The sequence below is a fragment of the Podarcis liolepis genome, assembly GCF_965112155.1.
Source record: "Podarcis liolepis genome assembly, chromosome: 3".
In the NCBI taxonomy this organism is placed as follows: Eukaryota; Metazoa; Chordata; class Lepidosauria; order Squamata; family Lacertidae; genus Podarcis; species Podarcis liolepis.
The window spans coordinates 65,795,222-65,807,794 of NC_139557.1; the positions used below are offsets into that span (position 1 = coordinate 65,795,222).

Here is a 12,573-nt window from a genome sequence, read left to right on the forward strand (position 1 = left end):
GCACAAAAGGGGGTATGAAATTGTTTTCTGAAATGGTTGTGCTTGCTCCTTAATTCACTGTGGGTATCATCTGCTGTATCACACAAGTATTTTTAAAAGATGGATACAGTATTCAACTGAAAGGCTCTTTGACCCAGTGAAGCTTTTTAGCAGAACAGGGATCATAGGGATTTCTTCTTCCCCTGCCTGCCCCTTCAGAACAGCATGAGGAGCTGCAGGAGAGAGCGGGAAATCACCAATCATTGCCTGCATACTTGCTCCACTGAATCAATAGCCTCTTATCAGAGGATCCCCAAATCGATATATTCAGATCCCTTTCCCCCTTATAAGCATGTGACTTGCTTTCTTGTGATGTATGCAATTCCAGCTGTGATGCTGTGAAACATGGTACCTTCATTTTGAGAGGCAGGTTTTGTTCAAGTCACCACTTCAACAATGGAATTTCTTGTTTTAATGAGAAACAAATGCAATTACCATGGTTAATTACCCATGGTTTAATTTGGGAAGCCGCAGGCAAGTAAATTATTATATTTAAAATTCCAATTCTCATTCAAACTGCGGGTTCCTGTTTCATGGGGCTGCAGAACTTGTGAAGCAGTGTGGATGGGTATTATAGGTGTGATAAACAGGAACATTTTCCATGCGCCTAGGCCAACGAGAGTAGCCAGTTGGCATTTTTCACCATACTGAAGCTCGGTCAGCTTTTAAAAGGACAGAAATTCCCAGAATAGTGTTGCTGAGTGAATAACTTCTCAAAAGTGGCTTGGCTTTCCTACAATGTTAGTTCTAAAACACACTTTTCATTGCAGCCAATTTATAGATTGTGACTCATCTGCCCTAATGTCACTGACCAGACACAATCTTTGTCAGACTGAGCAAACGAGGGGGGTTGGGAGCAAGCAAGTAATTTCCTTGGCTTCCTTTTTCTCCCAGCGTGGGATCTTTTTTTCAAGCCTACGTTTATAGTACATGACCATTCTCGTAAACAACTTTTATGTTCCAGGCAACCAAAAAAGGAAGAAAAAGGCTGGTTGTACCAGCGGATGCGTTGCAGGCCAAGTCCAGCTCCTTGAAACGGTCAAAACTCTTGTTGTGACTGAACCAGCAGCTTAGAGCTTAGACAAACACACACATATATTGCTTATTTGTACTAAGTTTTAGCTCAGATATTCTTTGCCTTATGCATAACGATGTTAGAAAAAGATGCTTAAACAGAAATAAACATGATCTTAAAAATCTGTAAAGAAGTCTAAAGCAGCTTAAAGATAGCTACATCCATCACCCCAATAAAGTGAGGCATCCATGTTTACATGCCATCCATGCACAAGCTTTAGCTCTAGCAACCAAAGGGAAACTGCCAAGCCTCTGAGCCTCAGGGAGGACTAACACTAAATCAAGGGCAACAATCATAAAACAACTCAGAATATGTCCCCAAAGTCTGCTTTGGAAAGATTAAGTGGCATGGGGTGGCATGGGATCTGCCAAATGGATTTATAATCCAGCGTTTTCTTCACAGAAAACCCATGCGTTACAGCACAATCCTTTACTTGTGTACTCAGAAGCCATTGAGTTCAATGGGGCTTTCTCTTAGATAGGTATATGATTACATCCTTAAGTAACTTATCCCCATTTTACAAAGGAAGAATCACAATCTGCAATCTTTAATAAAATAATAAGATACTAAATACAGATAGTAAAATAACATCTGTATATTTAAAAGAGCAGATCAATCACCAGAATCTATTCTACAGGGGTGGCCAACGTAAGAATAACCAAGATTCCTAAGCCTAACAGCTCCATACAAAAACAAACAAAGCCGTATGGCTGATAAACACAGGACACACCTCAATTATGTCTGTTCTGGGACCCTGCTCTCAATCGTTGGGCATTCCCAATAATCCCTGCTAACACTGTTTCTAGAGAATGGGCATGGCTAAATGATTCATCTCCACTTTCCTAACAAACTCCAGTTCTGTGGAACCAATGTAAAGAATTTCCAGGGTAGGTTCATATGCTATCACAGTATTCTGCGATGGTATGCAAGTCTCTAGGCTCCAATATGTTGATTTTGGTTAGGTTAGGGGTGGGGAACCTTTTTTGGTTCAAGGACCACAATCACTTTAGGGTGGGGGAAAGGATATGAGTGTGATGAATGGGGCCAAATGCAAAAGTAGGTGGAGCAATGCATGCAAATTTTAACTTTGTGCAGTACACATACTCACACACCTCTTTCTATCCTTCATCCACCGCAAGCAAAAGGCACTACTGCAGCTCAAAGATATGCATACCAGCAAGTGAAAACACTCAAGGGGTGTGGCCAGAATGTACTTGTGTGGTGTGGAGAGACCTTGAAGAGCCAGACAATGAGACTTGGAGAGCTGTATTTAGTCCCCAGGACTGAAGTTAAGTGCTATTTGCAGGGAAATGAAGTTGGAACTGAGCCCTGTGTAAAAATATTATTCCTTCCACATGTGGGTTCCACTTCAACCATCTTTCTGCTTAATAAGAGACCTCCAAGGCAGCAAACAATAAGTAAAGATTAAGGACATACAAACACCTCCCACACACTCCAAAAGACAGTTGTGATTGATGAAAGCTCAGATGCTGCAGGAAGATAAGTATGCAAAATACCTGTTTGAGAGGTGTACTTGAAAGTGATGGCCCAAGCAAGCCACGTGGATGTTACTTCTAATATGCAGTCCCATGTGAAGACATACTATGAAAAATCCCCTCTTAACAGGAGTATTCCATACAAGTATTTGTCTTATTGTCTTATTGAATCTCAGTTTGAGTTTGACAATTTGATTTTTCAGTGTTGAAAACACATCTGTTAGCATTAACATTTGCCCTGTGATGTAATTCTGTTAGGCTGCTAAATTGATTAACAGATATCAAGTGAGCTACACAAGAGGAAGCTTTACCAGTTTAATAGGATACAAGAATCCAAAATTTAAACAAGAATGTTTAAAAATCTATCAAACAGATGTTTTCAGCTATTATTTCAAGACAAAAGATCATACAAAAGACATAATTTATCAAGAGAAGAGCAGACATTAACAGCAAACGTTTAAATATAAACAAGCAAATTATTTTCAGATTTCTATAACATAATATCACAGCATAAATAACTAGAAAATGATTACAAATGCCAAAGTGGTGTCTAAAAATTAGTAGCTAGGATTAACTGGTAAAACCTGCATGATAATATGTCAGCACCGCTAGAAGCCCTTTCTGAAAAAAGATTTGCTTACTGACTAACTTATTTTAGTAATTAATTCTAGGAATATAATGAAGGCAAAAGAATTGCTTCATGATTTTCACACTCTTTTCTGCCATGCAAAGCTTTCTTTCCTCAATGTCTTGTCAAACACCTTGAGCAAACAAGTCTCATGTCGGTTTAGGAATGTCAGGGATAACTCAGATGTACATCTGAGTATGGATACTATCTACCCATACTCCTTGCTTTCAGTGGCATGTGAATCCCCATCCATTTTCTGGCACAACTAGTCATACATTTTAAAAAAAATAATCACAAAACAAAAGCTGTACTGGGGTGTTCATGTTCTTTGGAAGTGCAAAGCTATACTTAATGTAGTGCTTGTGTAAAGTGCAAGTTTTCTTCTTAACAGAAATGTGCTGGAGAAATCCACAACCACATAACTTAGTGGAAACTGTTAAAAAGACTTATCAGTTCATGGAAGCCTAATAAGGGTGGGTGTTTAGTGACATCTACAGGAACCTCTGAACAGTTAGCTATTTCTGTTGTGTTGCTTTGAAAACAAGTGGGTTATGGCCCTCTTCTGGTCTCAAAAGAGCATGAAATCCATTGCTTCATTCAAGTTCTTCAGTTTCTGCTGAGAAAAGGTCTGCGAGATCAGCTACTGTTAACACAGAGGCCTCCGACTGCTTCATGGAAGAACTAGAGTGGCTTTGGGGGATGAGGGAACATCGGAGGAGAGAAAGGAAAAATACATTTTAAAATATGAGAAATGTAGCTCACATCTACATTCATTAAATATAAGAGGCAGCTCTACTAAAGAGGTTGCAATGATCATGGTTGAAAAGGAGAGTCTCAAAAGCACAGCACTGGGTTTTAAAGGTGGACTAAGCTGTCTATTTACCTGAAGAAAATAGTCAAAAGTAGGTTTGCAAGGACAAGCTGCTTGTGAGCTGTTTTCTTTCTAAGCCAGTGTTTTGCTTTAGTCATTTTTGTATTATCAAGGTTCACAAAATTAAGTTGTGAAAGTTGCTAGAATTTTATATGCAAAAAAAAAGAATTTTATATTTTTATTGAAACAGCTTTTGTGTATTTAAATAATCTTATGAGAGTTGTTATCGACATGCTATGTTACCTACAAAAGATGGTAAAAAACCAACTTAGATTGCTCTATTATTGTAAAAGCAGACTTACAGAAAAGGCCGATTTGTGCTTGTGAATGGTAAACAGGTATATAGTTCTCCACCTGTAACAACCTGCGTTGATTTTTGTGCACACTGCTTTGCATGTTACCTGACAATCTGGGCTCGTTATGAATATCAGACAGTACAAAATTTCAAAGTAAATTCACTCTGTCTTAATTTTGTTTGGAAAAATGTCCCCAAGCTCTTCAGTTCCAGTAGCCTGAAAATAATGCCAATGAGGAGTAAAGTTTGAACGTATGTGATGGCAAACCGCCTCACTAGTTTAGATTATAGGGCTTTCTACATACATGAAAGATCTGGAAATACATACAAATCAAAAGGACAAAGAGAACCATTACCATAGGATGAGTTTATATCTAAGTGTGCATGCAGTTACTTACTGCCTAGGATTCAAATGTTTGATCCTTAGGGGAACTCTTCTGCTGTAGGGGTTTGATTTCCACAATACTTCAAAGGGCTTTATTTTGCTTGGGGAAAGCAATATTTTTTGGGCAACAAGCCCACTTGTTGCATTTGTGAGTACTGTGTAGAAATTCATTATCATTTGTGACTGCAGAAATATCACTTGCATAATGCCTCCCCTTGCACCATAATACATTTTTCTTAACATTTTTTTCTGGCTTCTAACACCATGCATATCTATTCAGAAGTAAGTCCTACTGAGTTCACTAGGACTTACTTACATAGCAGTAAGTGTCTAGGATTTCAGTTTCTATGTCTGGGGTAGCTGCCCTTGCAAATTTGAATACAAATTTGAAAAATGAAATATTGTATAGACAGGCTTTACTTACCTCCTTTCTACAGTTTTCAGCATTGTCTGCATTCTTTCTTCAATTGTTGCTTTGATTAAGAATCTATGAACAATTGTGGGCCTGATTTTTTTTTCGGGAAAGAAAAGACTATTCAGCACACGTTGTTACACTTACAGGGATATCCCTTACAAGTTTACGCAGTAGATCACTTTGTTCAATGGGCTTACTCCCTAGAAAGGGAGTTTAGGATTACAGCCTTCATAGTCTTTATTGTTTATAATAGCTCCAACAACAAGCATGTGATGTGTATTATAAACCACTTATGTTTCAGAAAATGCTAGAATTATAATGTAGCTTTAGGACAATACTGGCTACAGAAATTTTGACAGGTGTTGACCAGCCAATGTCATTATGAGATCAGGTTATTGGCAAGTGGTTGGTTCTGCTGGTACTTCCTGTTTCTACTGACCTGCCACTTACTCTCAATTTATTGCTGTAAGCTATGTGAAATCCTAATGCTGCATTTATTTAGTTAATTTATCTCATAGAATTTATATACCACTTAACTGTAGAAAACCTCAGAGTGGTTATACATACACTGCATTCAGTGGCAGTTAGGTGAGCCCAAAACAGTTTTGATCCTTACTTAGTTTGCCCAATGCGGTGCACTCTGCCAATGGCCTGTAGCTCATGTGCTGGATTCAAGATAGGTTCTACTAGGAGGACATGTGTTGCCTCAATAATATTCAATCCATTCGAGCCAGTATGGAGAGGCAATAACAATATGTTGATCTTGGGATCATACTTAAATGCAGATAGATTTTCCTGAAAGGCAAAATAAAGAATAATATTCAAAACTTCACCAGCTCCCTGTATATTTAAGAACAAATTCAGTTGCTATAAAGTGTGACAGACCAGTGACACTTGAATCCTAAATTCTTTACAGAGTGGACCTGAGAGGTAATGGTGCACATACATCAATAACTCTCTCCTGTTAACAATGACTATAACTATTCCTTCCCTTGCAGCTCTGGAAGAATAATTTTCCCTCCTCACTTCCCTGCGGTTAAGCAGCTCATCACCACTGCAGCAAAGGACCTGAAGCTAGTCAGAAGGGGTTTCAAAGCTTGCATGAAATGGAACCCTTAGCCACTGTTAACTTCACAGCAGCGATGAACATGAACAATGGGTGATTAAATTTTAATCCCACGTTATAAACCAAAATTGGCTCCCTAAGCAGACACATGACTAATTAAAATCACTGTAAATAATTAAAGCACAATAAACAGTTTTAGGCTAGATGTGATGTGAGAGTGTTGAGACAGAGAGAGCAGGTGTGCACTACACCTGAGCACAGGTATGCGGGAAGGGTGCCTGGGCATGAAGTACAGCTGCAGATGTATTCAGGCATGATAGAGGGTTGCCTGGCTGCTGCCTCCTTTCTTTCTGATGACCTCAGAGATTAAATGTGCTAGGTGGGAATGAGGGGGCTTTTCAGATGGAGCTTGGTCCAGACACAATTTGGGGGGAGGGTGTTTACATGCACATTCCCGAGTTATTTTGACTTGCTTAGCTGCAGTTAACAGGGAGTGGGCATTCTCTTTCTAGTAGCTCTGAAATTAGCCTAGCTCTCTGACAGTTTAATTCTTTTTATTTTTGCGCCAAGCAAGTGCTAGGTGCTATCAGCTCAAATACAATGTCACAGTCTTCTGATTATTCCTTCAGCACAAGCATTTCAGCTTGCCAGATGGAACAATCTTCCCTGTTCTCCCTACCTCCTAGTTCTGGGAATTTGCCTGCCCCCCCCCCCCAATTTTGGGGGCATAGGAGGAAGCTCCGTTGTGCAAGCAGAAACCCTTGAACAGGGCTTCTGCTAATGGGACTTGTTAGGTGAATCCTGTCTCAATATATTCCGGCAGACGTCTGTCCTCTGAAATCCTCATAATGATACTCTCAAGACAAAGCAAAGGATTAGATTACAATCAGTGAGCAGTTGAAGAAACATACCTGAAATTTGTTAATTCCATTGATTTGAGCAAACTCCATGCTATTATCATATAGCGCTTTTGCAATGATATCGAGCACATCTTGCCACTATAAAATAAAAAGAAGATATTTCCATATTACAAACAAGATGGTACTTATCAGAGCACCCAGCATCTAAAATAGGTGGGAAGAAAACTAGAAGATACACTTTCCCATGTATCCTAATTTCATCTTAACTTAAAATTATCTTCATTAGCTATACCATCACCCAATCCAAACAGCTTTGAGGTGTGTGTGTGTGCATTTACAATCGAGCAGTAAACAAAATGTATGAAATAAACAATCTAGCTATATACCACCTTTTGAATAATGTATGTTTTAATTATTAAAACTTTTAGATATACCGTTGAGAAAACTAGGGATTTGGCTCCTGGATCTTTGAACTGGATTTTCTTTAGAGTCCTGACCACAGCTTCCACTTTGGTGGAATGACTTCCCTTTGAAAAAGAAGAAATTGAAGATTATCTTTCCTTTATATAGTTCACATCTGATTAAAGTCATTCAGTAACACTGTGTGTTGATATGTTTGTTTACATAAATATATACAGTGAAATTTGCCATAAATGATTTCCATAAAGAAATCTATCCTATTTTTAAAAGTTATGCATAAACATTGTAAGCATTTCGCAAAAATGTTATTCAAATAGAAGTTCCTCCATGTGATTTTTTTTTTAATTAAAAGTAATTAGTTGCAGACTGAGGTGCAGTGGAGCACAAGGTGTGAGTGGAGTGGGCACACGTAAAGTAACACAAAATAAGACACAGGACAGCAGTACTGGGATTAAATGAGACCACAACTTTTAATGACTACAGATGTAAGAAGGTTTTGGTGTAGGAATTGGGTGTGTATATTGAAATCCAATCAGCCCAATGGCTGGTTGATGGTTGGAGGCACTATAAATATCAACAGATTAATCAGTATGTTCTGCTATCTAAAGAACTATAAACTTCACAAAATCAAATTCAACTACCAGCAAGTTCCAACTGCCCATAAATAAAATCTCAGTGATTAAAATGGTTTTTTTTTTAAACGGACTGCTGCCATTTATTTATTCAGAACATTTGTTGAATGTTTGAAGTTCTTGGGTGGTTTACAGAAAACTCAGTTCAAACATAAACATACTAAAACATTAAAAATCAGTCATTTGGTTTCCCTCCTAAAAATCTAGGTTTGTTGCCAGTCAGCATGCCATCTAAACTTTCTTCCAAGTAAGAAAAATGTAAATACTCTTACAGGATGATTAGAAACTTGTATCAATATAAAAAGTTTCCATCTGTATGACAGTTTACCTTCACAGGTATATCATCTTCTTGGTTTGCTGCCTCTGCAGTGAAGACATAGGAGATTTCTTTATGTGATGTTGTTTGTCTGCAGATGGCACACTTGATTGAACTTCTGCGGGTGCCAACACTGTACTGTTCTATAATAATAGCTATACACTCATTGCAGAAGCAATGTCCACATGTCAACACTGCCCACTAGAGGGAGAAATAACAGCAAGTAAGTGCAAAGACATATGAGATGTTGGAGTTCACATGCAAACATGACAATACATTAGAACTAAGTAGAAATTTGTAATTTTTAAACATTCGAATTTAAGTTCCCAGAAGAAATCCATCTACAATGCTGGTTGCAATTAATATGTACACATTATTTAAGGATACTAAAGGCATGAATCAGGGAAGAAGCCATTAGTGATGTTGCTACCCCATACTGTACACTGATCTCTGGAATAATCAGAAAAATCTCTCATATCTCTCTATCTATCTCTATAAATCTATATACAGTTGTACTTTGGTTGTCAAACGGCTTGGCTACCGAACAAATCAGCTCCCGAATGCCACAAACCCGGAAGTGAGTGTTCCGGTTTGCAAACGTTTTTTTGGAAGCCAAACATCCAACGCAGCTTCCGCGGCTTTTGATTGAGTGCAGGAAGCTCCTGCAGCCAATTGGAAGCCACGCCTTAGTTTCTGAACCATTCTGGGAGTCAAACAGACTCCTGGAATGGATTAAGTACCACTGTATCTATATCTATAATCTATCTATCTAGCTATAAGGTACCACTGTATCTATATCTATAATCTATCTAACTATCTAGCTAGCTAGCTAGTTAGCTAGCTATTTACACACAAGGAGCTTTTGATTATAAAGTCAAAAGAAAGGTAAAAAACAAGGAGTTAGTAAAATGGATATAATTACAAATAGAGCATAAAAACACAACTTAAACCAATCTGGACCCTGTCATCAACATCAAGGGCCCTTCAGGTGTCTCTTCCGAAAGAAGTCCAGAGGGTGGCAACACAAGAAGGGGCCTTTTCTGTGGTGGTTCTCTGTGGAATGCTCTCCCCAGGGAAGTTTGGTTGGCACTAACTTTAAAAATATGAAATCTTAAGATCCTCTACAGAAAAATCCATAGGTGAATGTCTTACCTGTTTTCCCAGTTGCCGTGCACAAATTGGACATGGCTCTGGATTCACTCCTCCAGTTGTTTTATCCTGAGACTATGGAAGTATTAAAGAAAAACATTTTGGGTGAGGGAGTAAAAGTAAATTAATACTTAAAGTAATCTTACAAATCATTTGAAGCCGGAACAACTTTAAAGTGTGGTAAGTTTGGCAATTCATTATATAGGACCTGTTTGTAAGTATGTTAAAAATAAATCAATACCTGGAAAAATAAAAGCAATAGCTTGGATTCAAAGACTCATGTGTGTGTTAGTGCTATCCAAGTGTTCTTGTGCAAGCTTGTGGAAGACATCTTACAGTGCAGTGCCATAATGTACTTGGGATTACATTATTACAGTATGAGAACCACACAATAGCATACAAACTCCATTAATAAACTTGTGGAAAAAGAAAAATCTTTTCTGAATTGGGGTTACTTTCTCATGCTATGCTCTCTCTCTCTCTCTCTCTCTCGGTCAACAGCCCTTCTGTAACCAGAAGGGCATATTTGGATTCCAGCCAGTATTTTTCAGGAGTTATAAAACTAAAAGAGAAAATGCTGTCTGAGATTCAGTGATCCACTTTAGGATTTCTATGAGAGATATTGTTTAAAAAGAATTGTTTAAAGCACTATGGTTGATGAATGCAAACAACTCCATGGAAAACTATTAAAACTTCCAAGGGGCAACGGGGGGGGGGGGCGCAGGGGGTTAATTCTGAGTCATGATTTTAAAATACAATCCAGACAATTTTAGGTGTGTCCAAGAGCTTGTACAAGCCCAGTGGGACTTCTGTCTTTTTTATCATTTAGGCAACAGCCTGCTTCAGTATTTCAAACTGGTTTTGAAACTTCCCTGAGAATTAGCCAGCTATGTAGTATGGTAAGTTCATGTATATAAGAGAGGGAGAGAATGAATTCATTTTGTGCAAAAAATGGCTTGCATAGTTCTCATAACTATGATCTAAAAATTACAAAGCTGGCATTAAAGGAAGAATGAGATTTTTCCTTTTGTTTAATTAGAGCAGTTTGCAGTGACAAATCAGCAGAAAGTCCCAATTATGTGAAGGTTAGCAATTTGTATACAGTGGACGCTTGGGTTATGTTACCTTCGGGTAACATAACTTTCGGGTTGTGAACACGGCAAACCCGGAAGCGCTCTACGCACCTTGCGCATGCATAGAAGCACTCTGCGTGCCTCACACATGCACAGAAGCGCTCAACTGCGCCGTGCGCATGCACAGAAATGCTACATCTACTTAAGTAATTTTCGGGGTGCGAACAGACACCCGGAACGAATTAAGTTCGTGTCCGGAGGGTCCACTGTATTATTTAGAGCTATGAAGCACAGTCTGGAAGGTATCCTGCTTCTTGACATAGGTATACAAACATCTGCAATAGGTATCTACAGCTGTTTAAGGAGTCATAGTTTTGAGTCTATCCTGTACGCTTTAAATCCATACTGGACATACTTGAAAGAATAAGGTAAAATCTGCAGAACCTCAGCACAGCTTTTCTTGCCTTGGCTCCAAGAATCTCTTTGAGGATAATGCCAATGCAAAGTAGGAATCCCTGTTCCCTCATTTCTTTCTTTTAGATATTCAAACAATGCGAGGGAAGATTAAAGAGAAAATCGTATCTACAAGGTAATAGAGGGTTCCGCGTGAATGTAATTTGGAAATGGTGCAAGTCAACCTTACCTTTTCCAAATTAGTGAGGTAGAGGAGCTGGCCCAGTTTCTTCTGAAGCTGTGATTTGGCAACTGCTTTGTCGTTCAGGAGTTTCACTCGATTTTGTTCTACCTAGAAAAGAAATGGAACCATTCAGTGATCATTAAGGCAATCTCTAGATATAATACAATAAACACATAATCCTGGTGTGCAAGTTATATCTAGTCCCAAAACAATGAAGAGATGCTACAAAAAGAACATTCAACAAACAGCAGGACTGAGGTTTTAAAGTCCTGTTTAGTGGCAAGCAGCAGTCCCAAATGGTGGCTTAATCAGCACTACTGTTTTTCAGATACAATGCAATCTTGTCACCTCATGCGGCTCAATTATGTGAAGAACAGGGTGGTTGGGTTTTGGCTCTTCCGGATGACGCACTCTAAACCGTTCTGTAGCCATGGCAAGCTCATCAATGGCAGACACGTGATCTCGGAGGACCATCCAATATTCATGAAGCAGCTGAAGGGAAGATAAAAAGATAATCAGCAGCAGCACAGTAAGCTGTGGTTAACAAATAATTCTGTGTCCCAGCACTCAGGATTTCAAAATAACACCAACAGAAAAAAATCTAATGGAAAATTACAGCTTTGCACTGTAAAATTACTGTACTTTGTAGTGCAAAACATATGCATACCCACCCACACAGGTACACAGAAGAAAGTTACAGTAAACTAGAAATTCTGTGTTAGCTATGAATGGGAAAACCATCTATTTTCGCAAAACTAAGCACACTTCAGTATGCACAATTCCTGGTTGTTATTGCTTTTAAAGGGTCCAAAGACAGAATAAAAAGCCTGCTTTCACAAAATAACTTGAAACATAGCCAAACTAGAGAAAATATAAGTCAATATTTTAAAGGTACAGTACTCTTAGCACATATATCATGTATATATCATTACAATGACCTAGGGAAGCCTGTATTATTATCATCCCCAAACTGCAGCTATGGATCCAATGCTGTGACACTACCTCTTGCCTAAAGACTACTTAATTTCTGCCTAAAATGAGACTTAACCTACAGCTTCCTAGTTTACAATTCATTCTCTTAGCCAACAGCTATAGTTTGAGGAATAGAGAACTATATCAACCTAAAAATGCCTTCACAGGAATCAATTTTCAGTTTTTAAATGCTGCTACCATGCATCACAGAACATGAGGCCTTGGTAGAGTTACCAGGTACAGT

At 38.5% G+C, this 12,573-nt stretch overlaps 1 protein-coding gene across 3 annotated transcripts in view; it reads right to left on the reverse strand.

The window, feature by feature from the left end:
• Window positions 1-2,911: 2,911 nt before the first annotated feature.
• The window catches only part of SHPRH (SNF2 histone linker PHD RING helicase), a 40,728-nt gene continuing 31,066 nt past the window's right edge, over window positions 2,912-12,573 (reverse strand). For all 3 annotated transcript variants that reach the window (XM_083496228.1, XM_083496227.1, XM_083496229.1), the window contains 9 exons: window positions 11,706-11,849; window positions 11,364-11,465; window positions 9,651-9,722; window positions 8,511-8,699; window positions 7,565-7,657; window positions 7,182-7,268; window positions 5,821-5,999; window positions 5,214-5,294; window positions 2,912-3,928 (listed from right to left, as the gene is read on the reverse strand). In XM_083496228.1, coding sequence (XP_083352354.1) covers window positions 3,832-3,928; window positions 5,214-5,294; window positions 5,821-5,999; window positions 7,182-7,268; window positions 7,565-7,657; window positions 8,511-8,699; window positions 9,651-9,722; window positions 11,364-11,465; window positions 11,706-11,849 — 1,044 coding nt within the window. In that variant the 3' untranslated portion in view covers window positions 2,912-3,831. The remainder of the gene's footprint in view (window positions 3,929-5,213; window positions 5,295-5,820; window positions 6,000-7,181; window positions 7,269-7,564; window positions 7,658-8,510; window positions 8,700-9,650; window positions 9,723-11,363; window positions 11,466-11,705; window positions 11,850-12,573) is intronic.